Source organism: Equus quagga, chromosome 5 (assembly GCF_021613505.1).
Source record: "Equus quagga isolate Etosha38 chromosome 5, UCLA_HA_Equagga_1.0, whole genome shotgun sequence".
Classification (NCBI taxonomy): domain Eukaryota; kingdom Metazoa; phylum Chordata; class Mammalia; order Perissodactyla; family Equidae; genus Equus; species Equus quagga.
This window is the reverse complement of record NC_060271.1, coordinates 8,010,431-8,032,518: the sequence shown is the minus strand read 5'-3', so window position 1 is coordinate 8,032,518 and position 22,088 is coordinate 8,010,431. Positions and strand designations below refer to the sequence as shown.

Sequence of the window (22,088 nt, the reverse complement as noted above, 5' to 3'; positions counted from 1 at the left end):
TTAAGCCCTGGACCTCACATTAACAAACTCTGGTCTGTCATCTCAAACTTCCGTTCCTACCTTCTTTCGTTGCCTTCTTCAGTCTGTCTTGTGTACCACTGCCAGGTAACCTGTTAAAATACAGCTTCTTTGTGATAGCTCTTCAGTGATTCCTCTGGAGCTTCTATTTAATATAAAGGCCAAATATTTAAGAACATTTGTTTTCCTCTATTCTTGGAAGTTTGAGTGGATGTGACAAGGTCACACAGCTATTTTGTAACCCCAGACTGAGCCAAATTTTCTTGACTTATGGTACATAGCGTGTTCTGTCATTGGATTTCATTATATAATTCTAAACTGGGAATGGTATATAATTCTAAATGGGAAAAAGATGTTTTGGAATTCATTAACAATCTATCCTTTTTCTTTAGTTTAAACTTGTAAGTGTTAAAAACAAAATTAATTTCCACTGATTTGTATACCTTTGTATTCCAAGCTGCATTGTTGAAACCAAATATTGCTTAGCTAATGCTACAGGCAAGGGACTCTCAAAAGAATATTAGACTAAAAGCATATATATATATTTTACTGATTCACTATTCATATCTTAAAAATAAAGTTAACACATACTACAATGCAGATGAACCTCAAATATATTATGCTAAGTGAAAGAAGCCAGACACAAAAGGTCGTGTAGTATATGATTCCATTTATATGAAATATCCAGAATAGGTAAGTCCATAGAAACAGGTGGTGGCCAGAAGCTGGGGAAAAGGGGTAATGGGTGGTAACTACCTAATGGAGACAGAGTTTTATTTTGGAGTGATGAAAGGGTTTTGGAAGTAGATAGAGGTAGTGGTTGCACAACATTGTGAATATACTAAAGGCCACTGAATTGTTCTCTTTAAATTGGTTAATTTTATGTTATGTGAATTTCACCTCAATTTAAAAAAAGTGCAGTTAGATTCAGCTGTAAAAGTCATATTTTTAGCAGAATTAAATATGCATTGTGACTTGTCTCTATTTTGCTTTCATTTTCTGTTCAGCTTATATATTGGATTTTCTAACAATAACTTTTAAAATTAGCTGTTGACTTAGTGACACCAACTTTATAAAGTTTTCTTTCCTTTTTTATAATAAATTGCAAATTAAATATAATTACCTAGAAATAAATATTATAACTCACATTTTCAGTACTCTGATACAACCATAGTTAACATTTCAATGTATATTTCCTTATGATTTTTTCCAAATGTAAATATTTTTAAATGTATGTGTAATAAACTACTCTATATAGTATTTTTGCATCCTTTTAATTTTTAATGTCATTTTATAAGCGTTTTCTCATGTTGCTGCAGTTTTTTAGAGCTCTAAGTTTTAAAAGCCATTAAATATTACATTAAGTCTTGGGGCCGGCCCGGTGGCCGAGTGGTTGAGTTCATGCTCTCCACCTCGGCGGCCCAGGGTTTCACTGGTTCAGATCCTGGGTGCGGACATGGCACCGCTCATCAGGCCACGCTGAGGTGGCATCCAACATGCCACAACTAGAAGGACCCACAACTAAAAAAAAAAATACACAACTATGTGCTGGGGGTATTTGGGGAGAAAAAAGCAGAAAAAAAAATTCCGTTAAGTCTGTATTATTCTCCTGTATATTTAGGTTATTTCTTTATATTCCAAGGTAAATTTCTTGATTCCTGGTGGTGGTAGAGGAGATGATGAGATGTACTTCTTATCTAGAAATTGTGCCAGGGAGCATTTTATGAAAAAGTAGTGTGCTGACAGTTTCAATTTGAAAATAACTTATAAATACCTGGCTGGTGGGTAGATAGCCTTGCTTAGAACAACTTTACATTTGGGTTCCAAGGATAATAACTCTCCAGTAATCTTAAGTTTTGTTTTATTTACATTTGTACTACTGAAGTCAAGTTAGGAAGCTTTTTTTTTTTTGAGGTGCATTGCCAAGAGGATTTAAGTCCTCTGTATTCCATGTTATGCTAGTCTCCATTTCTCTTACTAGTTAAAACAGTTTCCTGATGACCTGACCTGCAGTTGAGCTTGAGGAAGGATCTAAAGACTAAACCTGGTTTTCCACTTCCAGACTTGTAGGTGCTGACATTTGGCACAATCTGAGTAGTCTAGTAGACAAATATCAGCATCTCACCTTTCATTTAGTACAGCTCAACGTTGAGACCCAGGGCATTCTCAGTATCTGTGTCTTAAAGAGGACCATCATAAAACAAGTGTAATTTTTCCTGTTTCGTCTGTTAGGGTATGTTGCATGAAACAACATAAACAATTAGAAAGCAAGTATTGGGCATGTGGCATTGAATGAATAGTGCGTTTGAAAATAGGAACCACCTATATAGAAGCTGCCACCGCTGATCTGACAGAGGATCTCGCAAACCTGCTTGGTCAGAGTAATTTTAGGCTTCCTCAAGAGATCCTGGTTGCTTCAGATAAGTAGTGTTGTAAGATCCTTATTCCTTTCACCCTCACCCCAAAATATTTCACTAAGCTTCTAGGAAAAATATCACATTAAAATGTAGGCCTTTTCAAAACAGTTTTCAAGAAATGGTGCTGGCACACCTGCATATCCACATACAAAGAATAAATTTGGACCCCTTTCTTACACTATATACAAAAATTAGCTCAATGGTTCATATACCTAAATATAAGAGCAAAAACTGTAAAACTCTTAGAAAATATAGGAGTTAAGTCTTCATGACCTTGGATTAGGTAAAGCATTCCTAGATATGATACATATACACGCAAATGACAAAAAAAATAAGGTGGAGGGGCTGGCCACGTGGCCAAGTGGTGAAGTTCGCGCTCCGCTGCAGTGGCCCAGGATTTCCCTGGTTCGAGTCCTGGACACAGACATGGCACTGCTCATCAGACCACGTTGAGGCGGCATCCCACGTGCCACAACTAGAAGGACCTGCAACTAAGATACACAACTATGTACTGGGGGGATTTGGGGAGATAAAGCAGAGGAAACAAAAAGGATTGGCAACAGTTGTTAAATCAGGTGCCAATCTTACAAAAAAAAAAAAAAAATAAGGTGGACGTCCTCAGAATTAAAAACTTGTGCTTCCAAGGACACCAATAGGAAAAGAAAAAGACAAGCCAGGGGCCAGCCCTGTGGCTGAGTGGTTAAGTTCGAATGCTCCACTTTGGTGGCCCAGGGTTTCACCAGTTCAAATCCTGGGTGCGGACATGGCACTGCTCATCAAGCCATGCTGAGGCGGCATCCCACATGCCACAACTAGAAGGACCCACAACTAAAAATATACAACTTTGTACCAAGGGCTTTGGGAGAAAAAGGAAAAATAAAATCTTTAAAAAAAAGAAAAAGACAACCCATAGAATGCAAGAAAATATTTACAAATCATTTATCTGATAAGGGACCGATGTCCAGGATATATAAAGAACTCTTATAACTCAATAAAGACAGAACCTAATTTTAAAAAGGGTAAAGGATCTAAGCAGACAATTCTCCAAAGAAGATATACAAATGGCTGATCAGCACATGAAAAATGCTTAACATCATTGCAAATCAAAATCACCAGGGTGTCTATAATAAAAAAGACAGAAAATAAGATTTGGCAATGATGTGGAGAAATGGGAAGGAACCCCTCATATACTACTAGTGGGAATGTAAAATGGTACAAGTGCTTTGGAAACCAGTTTGGCAGTTCCTCAAAGGACTGAACATAGAGCTATCATATGAGCTAGCAATTCTGCTCCTAGGTGTATACCCTAGAGAAATGAAAACATACATCCACACAATCTTGTGCACAAATGCTCATAGCAGTATATTCATAACATCCCCAAAGTGGAAACAACCCAAATGTCCATCAGCTGATGGATGGCTAAACAAATGTGGTATATACATACAATGCAGTATTATTCAGCAATAAAAAGGAATGAGGTTCTGATATGTGCTACAACCTGGGTGAACTTTGAAAACATGTTTTAGACTTCCGAAGACCACATTAGTTTGATTCCATTTATATGAAGTGTCCAGAATAGGCAAATCTATAGAGACAGAAAGCAGATTAATGGTTGTCTAGGGCTGGGGAATTTGGGGGAGAAATGGGGGAAATGACTACTAATGGGTATGGGTTTTTGTGGCGGAGGATAATGAAAATGTTCTAAAATTGTAATGATGGTTGCATAACTCTGTGAACATACTAAAAACCATTGAATTGTATACTTTAAATGGGTTAATTATATTGTGTGAATTATATCTCACTAAAGGTGTTATATTAAATGTAGGCCTGGGGCCAGCCCTGTGGCCGAGTGGTTAAGTTCACTTGCCTGCTTGGTGGCCCAGGGTTTCACTGGTTCAGACCCTGGGCGCAGACCTAGCACTGCTCATCAGGCCATGCTTAGGCAGCATCCCACATAGCAGAGCCAGAAGGACCTACAACTAGAATATACAACTAGCAACAGATATTAGCTCAGGTGCCAAACTTAAAAAAAAAAAAGTTAAAACAATAATAATAATAAATGTAGGCCTTTTACCTTTTAGTGATATCATATTTCCTCAATGCTACAATGTATTTTTTAAACTTTTCAATGCTTTTTGAAATCAGAATGTATGTTTTAATTGATAATGTTACGTCAATTTAGCCTTAAAAACTGTTGGTTTTCCATTTAGCCTTAAAAACTGTTAGAAGCCAATATACCTTCTCCTAAAGAGTTATTTTTGCAACATTCTTAGAACTGAAGTTCACCAGTCTTTGGAGGAGATTAATTTTTATTGGTGACGTTAGCCCTGGTCCTTCAAAAAATAACTTTAAAAAAAGAGGGGGGAGAGTGTCTGTTAGAGAACTTAGTGCAGTAAATGCAATACCAGACTTCCTGAGCTCCAAAGCCAATCCTTGGCTGCAACAGACATATTCCTTTTGGAATTAATATGTTTTTTAAAACTCTCATCCTTTAACTCCTTAAAGGCTACATATATTCTGTGTATTCTGTGTATATGTATAAGGATAAAAAACAGTTTTTGAAATGTGTATTCTTATTCTTTGAGCTCGTAAAATTCAAATATAGAATGCTTAAATGAGAAAAATTCTAGTATTTTTTGGCTATAGCAAAGAAGTGTTTCCAACAACTCGTGCACTAAGTCAGAGGCCTCTCTCTTATCCTACAACAACACTGGAGATCTGCCCCACTGGTAAGCAATTGTTTGTCAGTAAGTGGGTGCCATTTCCCTTCTGGAAACCAGTTTGCTTGGTGAGAAGGAAACAGTAATCTAATTTAGGTCTAATTTAGGAAAGAAAATGGTGGTGGTGTTTAGGAGACTCTGGGTTTAGACAAAATTAACTCAGAAGAAAGATGCTTTATTTTATTTTATTTATTTTTATTGGCACCTAACTGTTGCTAATCTTCCTTTTTTTTCCTTTCTGCTTTTTCTCCCCAAATCCCCCCAGTACATAGCTGTATATTTTAGTTGTGGGTCCTTCTAGTTGTGGCACGTGGGATGCCGCCTCAACGTGGCCTGATGAGTGGTGCCAAGCCCACGCCCAGGATCTGAACCAGCAAAACCGTGGGCCGCTGTGGCAGAGCACATGAACTTAACCACTTGGCCACAGGGCCGGCTCCAATGCTTTATTTTAATGATACACATGGATTAGAATCAGAAAGCTGTCAGGGAACCAAGGCAGCCACTCTCTCCCATTTCTTTTACCCAGGGCCTTCAGAGTTTTTCATTTGTGGACTCTTGTAATGACTGCTTCCTTCAGCATTTGTAATCTGTCTTTAATACTACCGGTTTCCTCATAAGCTCAATTTACACATGCCTCTTATTTGCTGCTCGATGACCTTTCAGGTCAATTGATTCAGCTTTCCTGTTCTAATTCTAAGAAAGACTCTGATTGGTTCAGCCTCTCTTCAGCAGTGTGGAGGTGCAAGTCGTCAAATGTTGGCTAGCCTATCGCTCCACTGGAATGCATGCCTGTCAAAGTTGCCAGGTCCTGGGCAATTTAGGAATAGTAGGAGCTGTGGGTGAGGTGGTTATCTTTTCTTGTTTACTCTCTGTATTCCCCTACTATAAGGGAATTAGGCTTCATGGGACAGAGACCTTACGTTATCTGTCTTGTTCACCACTATATCTCCTTTGCCTAAAACGGCATCTGAAGTGTGGTTGGGTGTTGAAAAAATTGATGCCTGGGCTCAAAATGTGACCTTGATTTCAGTTGTCTTGAGCTGTAGGTGGATGAAGAAGCTTATCTAATGGTTTGCTAATGCTGAGTGCCTGTGGTGATAATGCCTGACAACCCTCCCCTAGTTAGGATACCGTATATAACCCTCTAGCCAGCCCTGGTGGTCTAGTGGTTAACATTCAGTGCTCTCACCTGCAGTGGCCTGGGTCATTTCCTGGTCAGGGACCCACACCACTCTCTATCAGTGACAGGTGCGTGTTGCTGTGATGCTGAAAGCTATGCCACCAGTATTTCAAATACCAGCAGGGTCACCCATGGTGGAGAGGTTTCAGCAGAGCTTCCAGACTAGACAGGACCAGGTCCTTCCTAGTCACACACTTCCGAAAAATTGGCCATGAAAATCCTGTGAATAGCAGCATAGCATTGTCTGATATAGTGCCGGAAGGTGAGAGGAAGGAACAAAAGGACTGGGCAGGGTTCCGCTCTGCTGTACACAGGTCTAGTCAGATTCAACTGGACGGCACTAACAGGAACAACATACAACCCTGTAATAATAAATGCTCAGTCAATAATGAATGAAAGGGGCCAACTTTTTCATTTCTTTAAAAAACAAGCAAACAAATGCCAAGCCACCTCCCTAGAAGTTGTGCTCTTTTTCCATGCAGATCACTCTGGTTTCTGTTACTTTCTCATTAAACATAACATCATATCACTTGTCAGTATCAAAGATGGGATGCTGACTTTTTTCCCCCTCTATAATTGTTATTCTTTATGCTTCAGGAACTGCATTAATGCTAATCTTTGGGTTTTTCGTTTGTTTGGGTTGGGTTTTTTGGTCAAGATTCATTGAACATCAGAGTTAGAATATGCATTGAAACCATCGATTCCAAATCCTCCATTTTATGGCCTTCAGTTTCAGTCTGGCAAAATTCGGAGAAAACATTCCCAGTAGGAGACTGCAGCTGGGGAGGGGGTGGTGCCGGCAGCAGCTTGTAAGGCTGTAAGGAGAAAATCAGAAGAGCTGACTCTTAGTTCCTACTGGAGGAAAGGATACAGCTTTTGGTGACAAGCTGCATTCTTTAGCAGTGACTTTATTTTTCCTTCACCACAAACCAGACTTGTACTATTTCCAGCCTCAGCACATTATTTAGGCACTTCCCCACTGCATTGTTTTAGTTTCTGAAATTGTATCATATTCCCTAAATTGGGTCCAACTTTTAATGCAGTGCCTTTCAGATAGACATGTTTACTCTTTGATCTGTTTCTGTCTTTCTTGGCTTGTAAACTCCCTAAGATTGGGGCCTATTATATTTTTCACAACATTCATCATTTTATAAATGCTTCATTATGTATTAACAAACAACTGGAATGCTTCAGAGGTTTTTCTCATCAGAAGGTCAGACCTTGCTTTTTTGTGTGACTGACCCTGTCTTTTCCCCTTGCTCTGCCTCAGCATATTTCCTAATCCCTTGTTCCTTTGCTATTCCACCCCCTTCCGTGATGCTGTGTTTCTTTTCCTAACACACATTTTAATTTTAAATTATTCCTTTAAGCCAAATAAATGCTTTTCCTTGGATTCTCGAGTTATTGTTGCTGTTTTGTGTGAAGACTTATGTGGAGAATTAAAGCATTAAGGAGAAAAAAATTGTTTAAATTTGTTTGAGATATATTTGCTTTCTTATTGTGAATTCCCCCTTTCTCAAAATTTAAACTCACAGGGCAAGTACATGTGTATCTCCTATCAACATTGAGGAAATGGTAGTTAGATAAGATTATAAGACATTTAAGTAGATGATGGGGTAAAAGGAAGGGAGAAAGTCAGCAGAATCAGGAAGAACAAGATGTCTACCTTGGATGACTAGTAATGTCATTATAGGAAGGCGCAGATATTGAGCCCCTGTCTTGGTAGGTACTTTACTTATATTTTCTTAGTTATTCCTTACAATGCTCTTTTAAGGTAGGTATTCTATTCATTTTTCTGATGAGGAACCTTAGGCTTAGAGGTATTAAGTAACTTGCCTGTGGTGGAACATCTGAGGTCTCAGAGCTGAAATTCCATGAAATGTCTATGTTCTTTCCACTTACTTCTCTATCATTAATCTAGATAGTGTGCATAGAAAATTCTGAGTTTGAGAAAGATTGTGGAAGTAGAGATAATTAGTTTGGTTTTGGACGTATGGAAGTTTTTGTGGGATAGATAGGTAGAAATTTGAAAGGCAACAAACCAGGTATTGTCACTTGGAGAAAGAATGTTGGTTGTAATTTATATTGAGTTTTCCTTTTTGGTTTTAATTGTGGCTTAATCCAAATCATTAGCAATTTTTTCATAACATGGTTACAGAATCCTGATATGAATATCTGATATGGATTACAAGAACATAAGTGCTTTGATTTAAATTACTGAGTCATCCAGTAATGTTTATCGAGTTCCTACTACCTGCCAGACACTGTGCTGAGTAAGGAGTTTACATTGGTAAGCAAAACAGACACAGTCCCTGCCCTTGTCAAGTTTATAGTCTACTGGTGAGGAAATAACATTAATCCAATAATTGTGCAAATAATCACACACCTTTTTAGCTCAAGCACAAAATACCTCATGAATTATATTCATAGACATAGAGGTGAGGGCAGCCAATTGAACCACCCTTGAAGGTGCCATCATTTATAATAATTAGCAATTTAATACATTAGTGATTTAGATTTTCACAAACTGATTCATGGTATTCCTTTCTATATTAAGTGCCCTTGTACATTGGGAATGATTAATTTGTAAATATCATTTTCCGCAGGTCTTCAAAATCTTATTTAGGGTTCACATTTGGGGGGGAGCGGTGGAGGTAGATACAATTATTATCAATCGTTCTTAAAGAATATACTTAGCAAAACAAAAACAGCTCTATAATCCCAATGTTGTGGCGTGTAGACTAACTTTATTAAGTATTTAACAATTGGCTAGGGGTTCCAGGAAATTGAAAGAAACACTGAAATGAAAAGAAACACTGGAATAAGTTAATGGGTGACTATTTTTAGCTATCTTTATATTATATTTTTATTTTAGCTATTTTTAGCTATTTATATTTTTAGCGGACCATTTATTCATCTATCCATTCAGTGAGGAGCAAAAACAGACATAATTCTTATCATGAATCTTGCAGTCTTGTAGGGAAGACAAACATTCAAATTATAACTGAACATAAAATTACAGCTATGACAGATGCTGTGAAGGAAACTTACTTGGTGTTGTAAGAGCCTATAATAGAGGAGAATGGTTAGTTAGGGAAGGTTTCTGAGAAAGTAGAAGTTGAACTGAGCCCTGAGGGAAGAAAAGGAGGTATTTCAGCAGAGCAGTGATGGAGGAGAGTGTTTCGTGCAGCGAGTATAGCAGGTGCCAAGACTTCGTATAGGAGAACGCATGGTTTTTTGAAGGATCTGAAAGAAGGCCAGTGGGGCTGGACAGCAGTGAGCGAGTAGTAAGACGAGGGAGGGAGGGAGGGAGGTTACCACACTATGCAAGGCTTTGGGGGTCTTGTTGAGAACTTTGGCCTCCATCCTAAAAGCAGTGGGAAGCTACTGAAGGACTTTTAGGTGTGTGCGAGAAGGGCATAGGGTTGGATTTGTTTTGAAAGAATTCTTCTGACTTCTGTGTAGGGGACAAATTGGGATTTTGCTAGCTAATATTGTGCACCAGGGAAGAAGTGGGAGCTTAGACTGGCATATTGGAAATAGACATGGAAAGAAATGAACAGATTCTGTCAGTATTTCAATAGAAAATAAATTCGCTGGAACTTGGTGAAGTATTGAATATGGGAGAGTAAGGGAGAGGGAAGTGCCAACAATGTCTCTGTCTTGGAGAACTAGAAAGATGCTTATGTCATTCACTGAGATATGGAAACCTAAAAGAGGACCAGATTTTAGAGGGGAGTTCATTTCTGGACATGTTGAATTTGAGGTACTTTTGGAACATCAAATTGGAACTGTCAGGTAGAGCCTGGAGTTTCAAAGGGAGATCTGGGGCTGGCCTGGTGGTGTCGTGGTTAAGGTGGTGCACTCCGCTTTGGCAGCCCGGGGTTTGCAGCTTTGGGTCCCAGGCGTGGACCTAGCACCACTCAGTCAAGCCATGCTGTGGCAGCGTCCCGCGTACAAAATAGAGGAAGATTGGCACAGAAGTTAGCTTGGTGACAATCTTCCTCAAGCCAAAAGAGGAGGATTGGCAACAGATGTTAGCTCAGGGCCAATCTTCCTCACACAAAAAATAATAATAAATAAAAGGGAGATCTAGACTGGAATATAAATTTGGGGGTAATTTATATCTAGGTGGTAATTGTAGCTGTCAACATAGATATGGTTATTAGGTGAAGAGAATAGGGCAGGAGAGGAGGCCAGGGAGAGCAAAGCTAGTCACATTTATGATTCCAAATGCAGTCACATTTGGAGGTACTGGGGTTAGGACTTCGCCATAGGAATATGGAGGGACACAGTTCAGCTGATAACAACATGTCTATCTCAAAAATGTTTTTCTCTGGGGCTGGCCCCGTGGCCGAGTGGTTAAGTTCGCACCCTCCACTGCAGGCGGCCCAGTGTTTCGTTGGTTCGAATCCTGGGCGGCAACATGGCACTGCTCATCAAACCACGCTGAGGCAGCGTCCCACATGCCACAACTAGAAGGACCCACAACGAAGAATGTACAACTGTGTACTGGGGGGCTTTGGGGAGAAAAAGAAAAAAATAAAAATCTTAAAAAAAAATGTTTTTCTCTCTGCTAAATAATAAATGTTCAAAATAATAGTTCCTACAGGGTCTTTTTAAATTTACTTTGAGAAAAGGAATAAAACACAAGTACTGTATACCCACCATTGTCAAAACACACCCTTTTCTCAAAGGAGCATTTCTAATGAACATTGCCACATAAACTATTTGAAAACAAAGGAGTCAATGCAGGCGCTATCCGTCAGTCTGAACATTATCTAGAATGTTCATCGATTCCATAGGATGACACACAGGACTTAGCATCTAGTTGTAATCACAGCTATGATTTATTACAGCAAAAGAATACAAATCAAAATCAGCGAAGGGAAAAGCTGCATAGGGTCACAGAAGATAGGCACAAGCTTCCAAGAGTCCCCTCCCAGTGGAGTCACACAGAATGTGCTTAATTCTTCCCGTGTGGAATTGTGCTGACATGTGGAAGGGTTGTCTACCAGGGAAGCCCACGGTACTGAGTAGGCACTCATTGCCTAGCACATACCAGAATTCCAGACTCCCAGAGGCAAAGCCGGTGTTCAGCGTAAATCATACTGTTTACACAAAGAATTTAGGCCCAGCGAGCCTTCAGTTAGAGAATGGTAAGAACTGTCTCAGAATCTGAACCTTTTAAAATTGCTGTTTTATATCCCTGTCTAATCTTCCATTCAGTGCCCTTCAGCTGACATTAGAAACAAGATTCCATTTTGCCACCCAGAAAATACCAGTGGATCTCTAGTTACTAAACAATTAATAACTCATACCGTACATCAGTCCATTTTTAACAAGTGTGATAGAAATTAAAATTAGGTTTGTGTGGTAAGAAGGGGGAGGCCACGTCCATCTTTAAAATATCAGGAGTTCTTAGTCATTTCCTTCCCTCTGTGGCTTTCTGAAAAGTTGCATGTAAACTGAAGTTAGAACGTTGAATCATTTTAAATATCTAGACGCTACTTAGAGGACTCCTTTAGTTTCACAAAAAACACCAAAGAAGAAAATATATACATAATGTAAATTATTAAAAAATAGGGTTTTTATTTTAACATCTATTAATATGTTTCTTCGTAAAGTAGAGCTTTCCTTTTCTACTTTCTGTACACATATGTGAACCACAAGACCGAAGAAATCTAGCCTCTTAAAAAGCACATGCTTAGAGATTGTTATTTCTACGACAGTTTAGTTCTTTTTGTTGGTAGTAGGTATGTTCAAGGATTTTGGAGTCACTTATTACCCAGAGTCTTATACTGCTTGTTCCAGTGTGACTTCATATACATCATATCTTAGTGTGGATGGCAGCTCATTAAGACTGGTCAGCTGGGCTGGGACTGAGAATCAGGAAGGAGATCTAGACTGGAAATGGGATGGTAGGGCTTGAAAACTCAGGGCTGGCAGGGGCCATAGCAGAGGCCCAAGAGTTTCTTGTATTCAGGGACAAGCCAGAAAGCCAGGACCAAAGCCAGGGACAATAGCAGTTAGCTTACAAGTCTGCAAACCAGAGTCATTTGATGATGGAGAGAAAACAAAAGGTTAGAATAACTTACAAACATTGGCATTTACAAAGTTCTTTGATGTTGTCTTACGATTGTATCATCACCCTGCAAAGGTGTGCTGTTATCTCCTTTATTCAGAGATATTAAGAGACTTGGCTTGGGGCCAGCCCGGTGGCACAGCGGTTCCAATTCTTGGCGGCCCGGGGTTCACCGGTTCAGATCCCAGGTGCAGACATGGCACCACTTGGCAAGCCATCCTGTGGCAGGGGTCCCACATATAAAGTAGAAGAAGATGAGCACGGATGTTAGCTCAGGGCCACTCCTCCTCAGCAAAAAGAGGAGGATTGGCAGCAGTTAGCTCAGGGCTAATTTTCCTCAAAAAAAAAAAAAAAAAAAAAAGAGGCTTGGCTGAAGTCACCATAAAATAGCAGAGACCCAAATCTTATGATTTAATTTTCAGATTGAAAATCCCATTTTTTTAAAAAGCAGTGTTTTCAAAACTGTGTTCCATGATTCCTAGGCTTCTGCAGAGGTACTCCAGGTGGAGGTGGTAATGGTGATCCTCATCCCTCCCAGGTCACATTCCATCCCTGCCCCATCCCACCGGAGTAGCTTAGTTTCAAATATTATGATTACAAATAAGATTCCTGTGAACAAAATCATTTCATTGCTTAAGAAACCCATTGGATTAGTAGGCTCTGTTACCTTTTTAGGCCAGGTAGTTTAAGAAAGTGACACCAGATAACAGAAATCCTGAAGTGAGCAAGAGGAGAAACTGTCCTCTACTGTTTTAAAACAACTTTCTGAGCATAGGTATCACCGGAATTTGACCTTCTCCCAGCTTGACAGTCAGAATGACCTGAAGGAGCTCGCAGGAGTTCCAGTCAAAGGACACACAGAGAAGGTATGAGTAGACTTTGAGTTTATTTTTCTGTCAGTAATAGAATCTATTTTACAGGGGCAATTAAAAGATGGATTTGATGTTCTTTGAAATCTTTAAATTCTAGAAGTTATTGAAATTAAAGAACTTCTATCACAGGTGAAAAACCTTCATAGAACCATTTATTAGAAATGCCTTATTTGGGGCTGGCCCCATGGCCGAGTGGTTGGGTTCGCGCGCTCCGCTGCAGGCGGCCCAGTGTTTCATTGGTTCAAATCCCGGGCTTGGACATGGCACTGCTCCTCAAGCCACGCTGAGGCAGCGTCCCACATGCTACAACTGGAAGGACCCACAACGAAGAATATGCAACTATGTACCGGGGGGCTTTCAAAAAAAAGGAAAAAAATAAAATCTTAAAAAAAAAAAAATGCCTTATTTTGTTGGCTTTCTTAAAATGTCATTTCAGTGTACTGTTCTTCAAAATAATGTAAATAGACAAAATCCAAAGCATTTAACTTACAGAATCTCCTTGCTTTCCAGCAGCCAAGCAGGATGTAGTGGAAATTACTGGCTTAAAAAGGAGACCAGGGGCCAGCCCGGTGGCGCAGCAGTTAAGTGCACACGTTACGCTTCGGCAGCCCAGGGTTCACCAATTCAGATCCCAGGTGCGGACATGGCACTGCTTGGCAAGCCATGCTGTGGTAGGCATCCCACATATAAAGTAGAGGAAGATGGGCACGGATCTTAGCTCAGGGCCAGCCTTCCTCAGCAAAAAGAGGAGGATTGGCAGCAGTTAGCTCAGGGCTAATCTTCCTCAAAAAAAAAAAGGGGGGGGGAGATCAGAATTCTAATTCCAACATTGTCACTAATTATGATGTGACTGTAGGCAAGCTTGGACCTATAAAATGGGAGAGGTGGTCTTAGATGAATTCTAAGATTCCTTTTTTTTAAAGTTTTGGTTATCCTTTTCTTCTTTTTTTTTTTTTTCCTTTTTCTCCCCAAATCCCCCTGGTACATAGTTGTATATTCTTAGTTACGGGTCCTTCTAGTTGTAACATGTGGGATGCCGCCTCAGCATGGCTTGATGAGCGGTGCCATGTCCACGCCCAGGATTCAAACTGGTGAAACCCTGGGCCGCTGCAGTGGAGTGCACGAACTTAACCACTTGGCCACGGGCCCGGTCCCCTATCCTTTTCTTCTTTTTTGATTAAATTTTATTTATTTCAATTTCAGCTTTATTGAGGTTGAATTGACATATAAAATTGTAAATTGAACCCACTTCTTAAAGTAAACTTTGGAATACTGTTCTATAGTCATATAGTAGAGTTGTAACAATAGTAGCTAACATTTACTTAATGAGCTTTTATGTGTGTGTCTGAACCGTGAAACTTTTCTGCATTGATAATTTGCCTACTAGCTATAAAACCTTGAAGAGGTGAATAGCTAAACCAGCGATGCAACAGCCATATTTATGATCATTAATAACTAAAGGGTCATGTAACTTTTATATGCACTATAAAGCCTGTTCAGTAGTTACTTTTCTAGTGCATAAAATAGATCTTTAATATACATGTTGCATATAAAAGATTTTCTGAGTTTGAGCTACAAACTGAAAATTTTTGTGTATGTATAAAGTTCATTTAAAAGGAAATGTTTATTTAAAAAATAACATTATAAAGCAAAAAATAAATAAATAAATAACTTATAGGGGCTGGCCCTGTGGCCTAGTTGGTTAAGTTCAGCGTGCTCCACTTCTGTGGCCCGGGTTTGGTTCCCGGGTGCAGACCTACACTATTCATTGGCAGCCATGCTGTGACAGCAACCCACATATAAAACAGAGGAAGATTGGCACAGATGTTAGCTCTGGGCGAATCTTCCTTAGCAAAACAAACAAAGGCCTATAGTCATAGTGCTGTAGGTATACAGGGCTGGAAGAAAGTTTTCAAGCTGTACTAGAGAAGTGCACTCAGTTTGGCGCTTACCTTCCTCTGTGAAAGCTAGAAGAATTGGCATCAAGAATTCTCACTTGATGACTGCACTTGATAACTGAAGTTTCTCTGTATTCTGTATAATCTTCCTAATTCGCTTATAGGTAGACAACACCTATATAATGAAGCAGAGGCTAGAGGCAGAGTCTGTCAATATTGGATGGCAGGGAGAAGGATTGGCTAAGGCTTCGTTCATGTCAACAACTTGCTGGACAAGGTAGAATCTGGACCAATAGACCTGCATGGAAAGGTAGAATAGCAAGAGCAAGGGCAGTAAGATGGAAAAGCATGGAACTTATAGGAAAGAGCTAGTTTGGCCGCAATACATACAGCTCTTTGAAAGCAACATTAATAGTTACAATAGCTACCATTTATTGAGTTCCTGCCATTCCAGGGCTCACTAGCTTCCTCATTTAAGCCTTCCTTATAGCAACGCTATAAGGTAGGATCTAAGCCAGATAGGTTAAATAGCTTAAACATGGTCACTCTAAGTGGCAGAGAAGTAGCTTAAGATCACAGTTATCTGGATCCAAGAGCTACACTTAGTAATATGATGTCTTCTTCGCTTGTTTGTTGCTAGTGTCATCGAGTCAATTCTGACTCCTAGCTCCCCTGTGTACAGAGGAACAGAACCCTGCCTGGTCTTTTTGTGCCATCCTCTCACCTTCCAGCTCTGTATCAGACAATGCTATGCTGCTATTCATAGGGTTTTTATGGCCAATATTTTTGGAAGTGGGTGGGACCAGGTTCTTCTTCCTAGTCTGTTTTAGTCTGGAAGCTCTGCTGAAACCTGTCCAGCATGGGTGACCCTGCTGGTATTTGAAATACTGGTGGCATGGCTTTCAGCATCACAGCAACAGCAGCCACCACAGTATGACAGCAACAGACAAATGGTGTGGTTCTCTGACCAGGAAACGAACCCAGACCACAACAGTGAGAGTGCTGAATCTTAACCACTAGACCACCAGGGTCGGCGCTTTGTGTGTAACATGCAGTAAATAAATATTTGGATGAAGAATATAGTTCTGATAAGCATTCATATGCTTGGTTATTGTTTCCTAAATGTTAAGACAGAACTATGAAAGTACTTAGAGTAACCATAATGATTTTATGTGGAAATTCATAAAACATGAAACTTTGAACTACTGGCATTTTACTTGTCCCAGAGAATATACTCTTAATTATTTGATAAAGGATTTACTGGGTTTTGAGATCTGTAATTATACATTTGTTCTGAATCTCAGAGAAAAGGAATATTTAAAGTCTTAGGTGGAACTGCCTTTGACAAGAAACTCGGTGACTACTGTCAGATAAGGGGTTTATAAGAATAGGCTAATTTAAAAGGACACGACGGCATCTTTAGGAGACATTGTGGTAATTTCTTTCTTCTTGAATTAAATATTTCAGTTTTTGACCGTAATTTATATGTATGAGACTTTCTTCTAAAATTTCTCTTTGAAAAGGATATTTATTCTTGAGCTTTGATAGTCTCTCATTATGAGTACTTTCTCAGTTATTTTATTTTGAACTACAGAAAGCCATTAGCTCAAAACAGCCTCAGTTGATGCTAGTTCTGGATGATTATGGAGGTCGTCTCACAGAATTTTTTTTTTAAAGCTTAACTCAAATTTAGCAATTATTCCTGGAAGCATAATCTCACAATTGCAAATGTTGCCTGTCATTGTAAACAAGCGCTTAAATTGTGGAGATCATGAGTGAACCTACAGAATGAATGGAAATAACATTTCCTAATGTAATGTAAATAAGTAATTGTGATTTGATGTAGAATTTCCCATGAAAGCTTCATACATGGATTCAAAGTGTTGTGTCTCAGTCAGTTTATTCAGTAGAGATGTTCTCTGGAAAACCATATTATGTGGCTCAAAAATGGTTCTAGCCACAATGAAATCATTAGGTCAGAAACACACTGTCTTCCTCATACTTCATTGAGGTGTCTTCTTAAAGTGTCTCATCAGAAAGGTTTTTCCCTGAACATCCTATCTAAACTGGCATCCCCCATCACTCTAGGAACTTTATTTTGTTTACTCTCAACTTCCCATCACCTGGCACGTAATAGATACTCAACAAGTATCTGTTGAAAGATTGTACAAAGAGTGTGAAGATTATTTCATAAATGTGAGTTGAAAGAAAGCAATATGTCTAAATTAATATATTTTATATAAGTAAATGTTATAAGTAGATATTTGGCTATAATTAATTTACATCCCTGAAAACTTATGTATTCCATTTGGGAGGAAGGGTGGCCTCATTTGGCTCACTCAGTTGTCATATCCAAGTATGTATCCAAAAGCCTAAAAGGAATTTTAACAAAATTTATTGCACTAATTTCCACTTTGCAAAAAATAATAAATTAATTTTAAGGTTGTTTTCTATATGAAAAGAAAAAAATGAGTCTGCAATTAAGAAGAGTCTCTAATGGCCAGTTCTAATGTAAATAATGGTATACTGAGGCCATAAAACGCCACTGTGGCCTATAGAATATTGAATATAGTCGATTTGGTTAATTAATTAATTATATTGATTTATCTATTTGTGTATCAGGAATGAATAAATATATGGGTTATGTGATCTTCATGTGGAAATACTTCAAATAACATTCCATACCAGTTTTTCAGTGAAATTTGTGTTTATATCCTTTAAAAGTAGGTCACGTGCTCAAGTTAAGGCAGGGTAAAATAGAATCTCATCCTGCTGCACACTAGCCCAGCCTGCCTCTCTCCTGAGCCCCCTTCTCCCCAACCCCAGCCAAAAAAAAGAAGAAATTAAAGGAAAACATTACCCTAGAAAACAGATTTTTAAAAACAATCCTTTTCTCCTTTTTTTAAAATTTAGGAACAAGTTCCAGTTCCAGTCTATCATCCAACGCCTAGCCAGACTCGCCTAGCAACTCAGCTGACTGAAGAGGAACAAATTAGGATAGCTCAAAGAATAGGCCTTATACAGCATCTGCCTAAAGGAGTTTATGACCCTGGAAGAGATGGATCAGAAAAAAAGATCCGAGAGTAAGTTTTAATAAATCTGTACATGTTTCAAAGGTCTGCCTTCATAGATGTGCTTTTGAAAAATACTCTTCTGCATTTTGGAAGTCAGATATTTAATATAATCAGTTCATGCAAGTGAATGTTTAAATGTGGCAATTAAGAAGAATTTTCATATAAAAATAGCTAAGAAATGATGGTATGAATTCTGACTATTTTATGTTACCCCTGTCTGTTTAGATGACGGTTGACGTCAGTTAAAAATGATTCACCCGTGTGAGTGCAAACTAGTCACAACATTGCTGGTGGCCTTGTCAGCTGGGAAAACAGTTTAGCAATATGTCAAGGACCTTCAAGAACCCTTGGAGGCAGTTAAATCTAGAGATCTATCCCAAAATGTGTACCCCACTTCAATCCCTAGAGCTTTATGCACAAAGATATTCACCATAGTTTTTTTTAATTTACTGAAAAACAACAATAGAGATATAGTTAATTGTGGTATAAGAATACTGTGGTGGGTTATGCAGCCATTAAAATTGTTTGCTAAGAATTTTTAGGAATATGAGGACAACCTGTCCATTTCTTAACGTGTGGAATAATTTTAAGCTTGATGAGTTGAATATAAAATTTTATTTCTGGGGAGTTTTTGTCCTCGGAGCCCATTATTGTCTGAGAATCCCTGATGAGGACAGCCGTTCTCCTTTTAGGTTGGGGAATGGTCTTGCTAACACAGACATAATCTGATTTACTATGTTAATGTTTGGCTCTTTGAGCCATAGCACGATTTAGTGCTAGTATTTGGGATCATAACCTATCTAGAATACTGACTCTGAAACACTGCAGAATTGGGTTGCTTCTTGAACCTGTACAAAAGTGCAGTGAACTTGAAACTGGGGTTAATAAAGAACCCTTAGCCTACAGCAGCCCAGTGAGGGGGCTAAAATTAGTGGTCCTGTTTTTACATATAGTTATTAAAATGAAAACTGTCTTACTCCTGGATTTATACTAAAAACTCAGTTTAAGTAAACAAAGTTGATCTAACTGATGGTTTTCCTCGCTGAAGCGCCACCTTCTCCTTCAGGTGTCCTCCGTTATGTAGCCGTTTTACAAGCACAGTTCTAGCAGTGCACTTGTTCCCACGTAGTTCTTTTCTCTCTGCTTTGTTGGTTGCTCTCAAACTCTGCAAATTCGCAGGGGATTGAAATAAGAGATTGTAGATGGATTAACAATTATTAGGAAAAAGTTCAATTTGTATGCTTTGGTGGAAGGATGACAGGCAAGCCATTTTCATCTGTTCAGATTAACATCTCTAAAAATGCTTTCTGATTTCTCTCCCTCGCCCTCAACAGGTGCGTGATCTGTATGATGGACTTTGTTTATGGGGACCCAATTCGATTTCTGCCGTGCATGCACATCTATCACCTGGACTGCATAGACGACTGGCTGATGAGGTCCTTCACGTGCCCCTCCTGCATGGAGCCCGTTGATGCAGCACTGCTTTCGTCCTACGAGACTAACTGAGCCGGGGTCTCTTCGTCTGACTTCAAGTGAACCATCGTTTTTGGTGGTTTTGATCTTTTGTCACTGAGCCCAAAGAGCCAGGGATTAGGAATTAAGATCATGCACAAAAGTTTCCTAGAAATTCCTGAATGGCTGCAGATGTTGGGGAAAAGTACGTGATATTTTAGAAACTTAGGGGGAAAAGTAGGATGGTATTTTTATGTAAAGCCTTGACCCAGTGTTTAAAAATATAATTGTATTTAGATCTTGTTATTGCTCCAGTACATAGGAATTGTGTAAAGTGTTACAGCAGCTGTATATGTTTAAATTGTGTGTGTTGAAGATTAGGAAAAAAGATAGTGGTTGTTTTTCCTAAATGAGATAACTTTCTTCTTCCCCCCTCCCAAATTCTTTTCTCAAGTTGCTGGCATTTGGGTCAAGGTTTTATTAAAAGCTACATTTTATAACACTGGCACAAAAAAAAGTAGTTTAAAGCTTGTTTGCACAGTTCTTTTTTTCCATTGGAAATGGAATTCATTGCCTTAGGTCTTTTTAAATAGTGTATTATCGTTGGGGCTGGCTCTATGCTTGAAAACCAGTTTATTTATAACCTGTTATAAGTGCTATATCTGTTTGCAGTTAGGAAATGCAGAATTCAAAGTGATCTCCTAGCTTGTAAGCAAACTGAGATGCACTATCCCTTTTCTATTAAAAAAATGAGTTTATGTGTCAAGAAACCAACTCTAGGAAAGTGGGGTTTAATATTACCCTTTCCTATACATTTTATCTAATTATTTTGGTTGTTAATATGGTGATAATTAAAAGTCAAGGTAAATTTTAAGTATTAAGATTTCTGATTTATTGAGCTTGAATTATGCCACATGCTTATGTAAAAATGAAAGTGGCACCATGATGAAACTGAGAAAGGTTTCTCAGTTGTAAAAATTTTGATTTATTCTTCCCTGTGACCTCCTCCCCTGTTGTCTTGAACCATAGCAAAAGGATACTGCATCTCTCATTCTTACAGTACTGAGGTTATTGAAGTTATATAAAACACATCTCAGTCTCTGTTTCTTGGAATGGAAAGTCCTGCTAGCTGACTGACAAGTCTAAGCAGGGAGAATTAAGATAAATGTATCTCATGTTTTGCACACGTGCAGAATTTGTATAACCACATGACTTCATAGTTGTGATCTCAAAAATTAGGAATTTCTCCTTTTTCTTTTTCTTGCAGTTGATGTAAGAACACCCTGAATCTCTAAGCTTTTGAAGTGTTGGAGGCAGAGATGGTTTAGTAAAGATCTGGTTGTAATGTTTTCTCCGTTTAGCCTGTGTTTATCTTCCTTATGTATTCCAAGGCGACTTATTGTTCAGCTCAGTGACATTACAGCTAGAAAGCATTCATTAGCAAAAGGAGAAGCAATCTCAACCTAACAAATCAGAAATGTTTCCCATTATTTTATATTGAGTTGAATATTTGACTCTAACACTTTTCTACATACAGAACACAAGTATCTTGAAGGTTCTTCATAATTGCATTGTAGAGGAATTTAAGTATGGCATAAGTACTTCGCAAAGACTCAGCATTTGACTGTAGTATCCATATGTTGGTTAATTTCTTATGAGCCCCATGATGGAAAGACTTAAAGATGAATTTGAGAAAAATTGAAAGAAATTAGATTATCAGGTTCTGTTAAATTGTTACATGTATCTTGCTTAAGTTTTTGTTCTAATTTATATCCACCCAATTACATAAAGCAAATTTGGAGGAAACACCTGAAGTTGTGCAATATTTTCAGTGATATTACTTTTTTTATCCTTGTGTTTTCTACTTCAACATGATGTCTATGTCACCAAGTATTATAGTCAGACTTTCTTTTTTCTAGATTGTTAAAATTGGTAAATGAACTTTTTTTTTAAAATCATCTTCTATGTTGCTCTTAGTCTTTCTTTATTACAAGGCTTCTTTCACAGAAGTTTGGCAGTAATATTGAAGGAACCAGTATTGAGCTGAGTGCTTTTTTTTTAGGTACTTTGTATTCTTTAATTTTAATCTCCACATACCATGTTAAGAACCATCAATTTTGGCTTTTACTAAGTTAAATAAAGTTATAATACAGTTGTAAAGGACTAAAGTTAGAGATGATAACATAAAACTATTCCCCAAGTTATCCTTTCTTTAAAACAGATGTTTTAAATTTAATTACTTTTAAACCTCTAGGTATTTATTCTTTTGGGGAAGTATTTCTTATAGCTTGGCATTTAATACCATCTAATCATAAATTTAGAAGCTTGATAGCTTCAGATTTTCTAAAGCCAAATAATAGGTGCAATGTATT

The 22,088-nt window shown here is 38.4% G+C and overlaps 1 protein-coding gene across 1 annotated transcript in view; it reads left to right on the top strand.

The window, feature by feature from the left end:
• Window positions 1-21,065, top strand: part of RNF11 (ring finger protein 11) — a 38,405-nt gene extending 17,340 nt beyond the window's left edge. Inside the window, exons 2-3 of the mRNA XM_046662410.1 lie at window positions 18,104-18,273; window positions 19,599-21,065. Coding sequence (XP_046518366.1) covers window positions 18,104-18,273; window positions 19,599-19,770 — 342 coding nt within the window. The 3' untranslated portion in view covers window positions 19,771-21,065. The remainder of the gene's footprint in view (window positions 1-18,103; window positions 18,274-19,598) is intronic.
• Window positions 21,066-22,088: the final 1,023 nt, after the last annotated feature.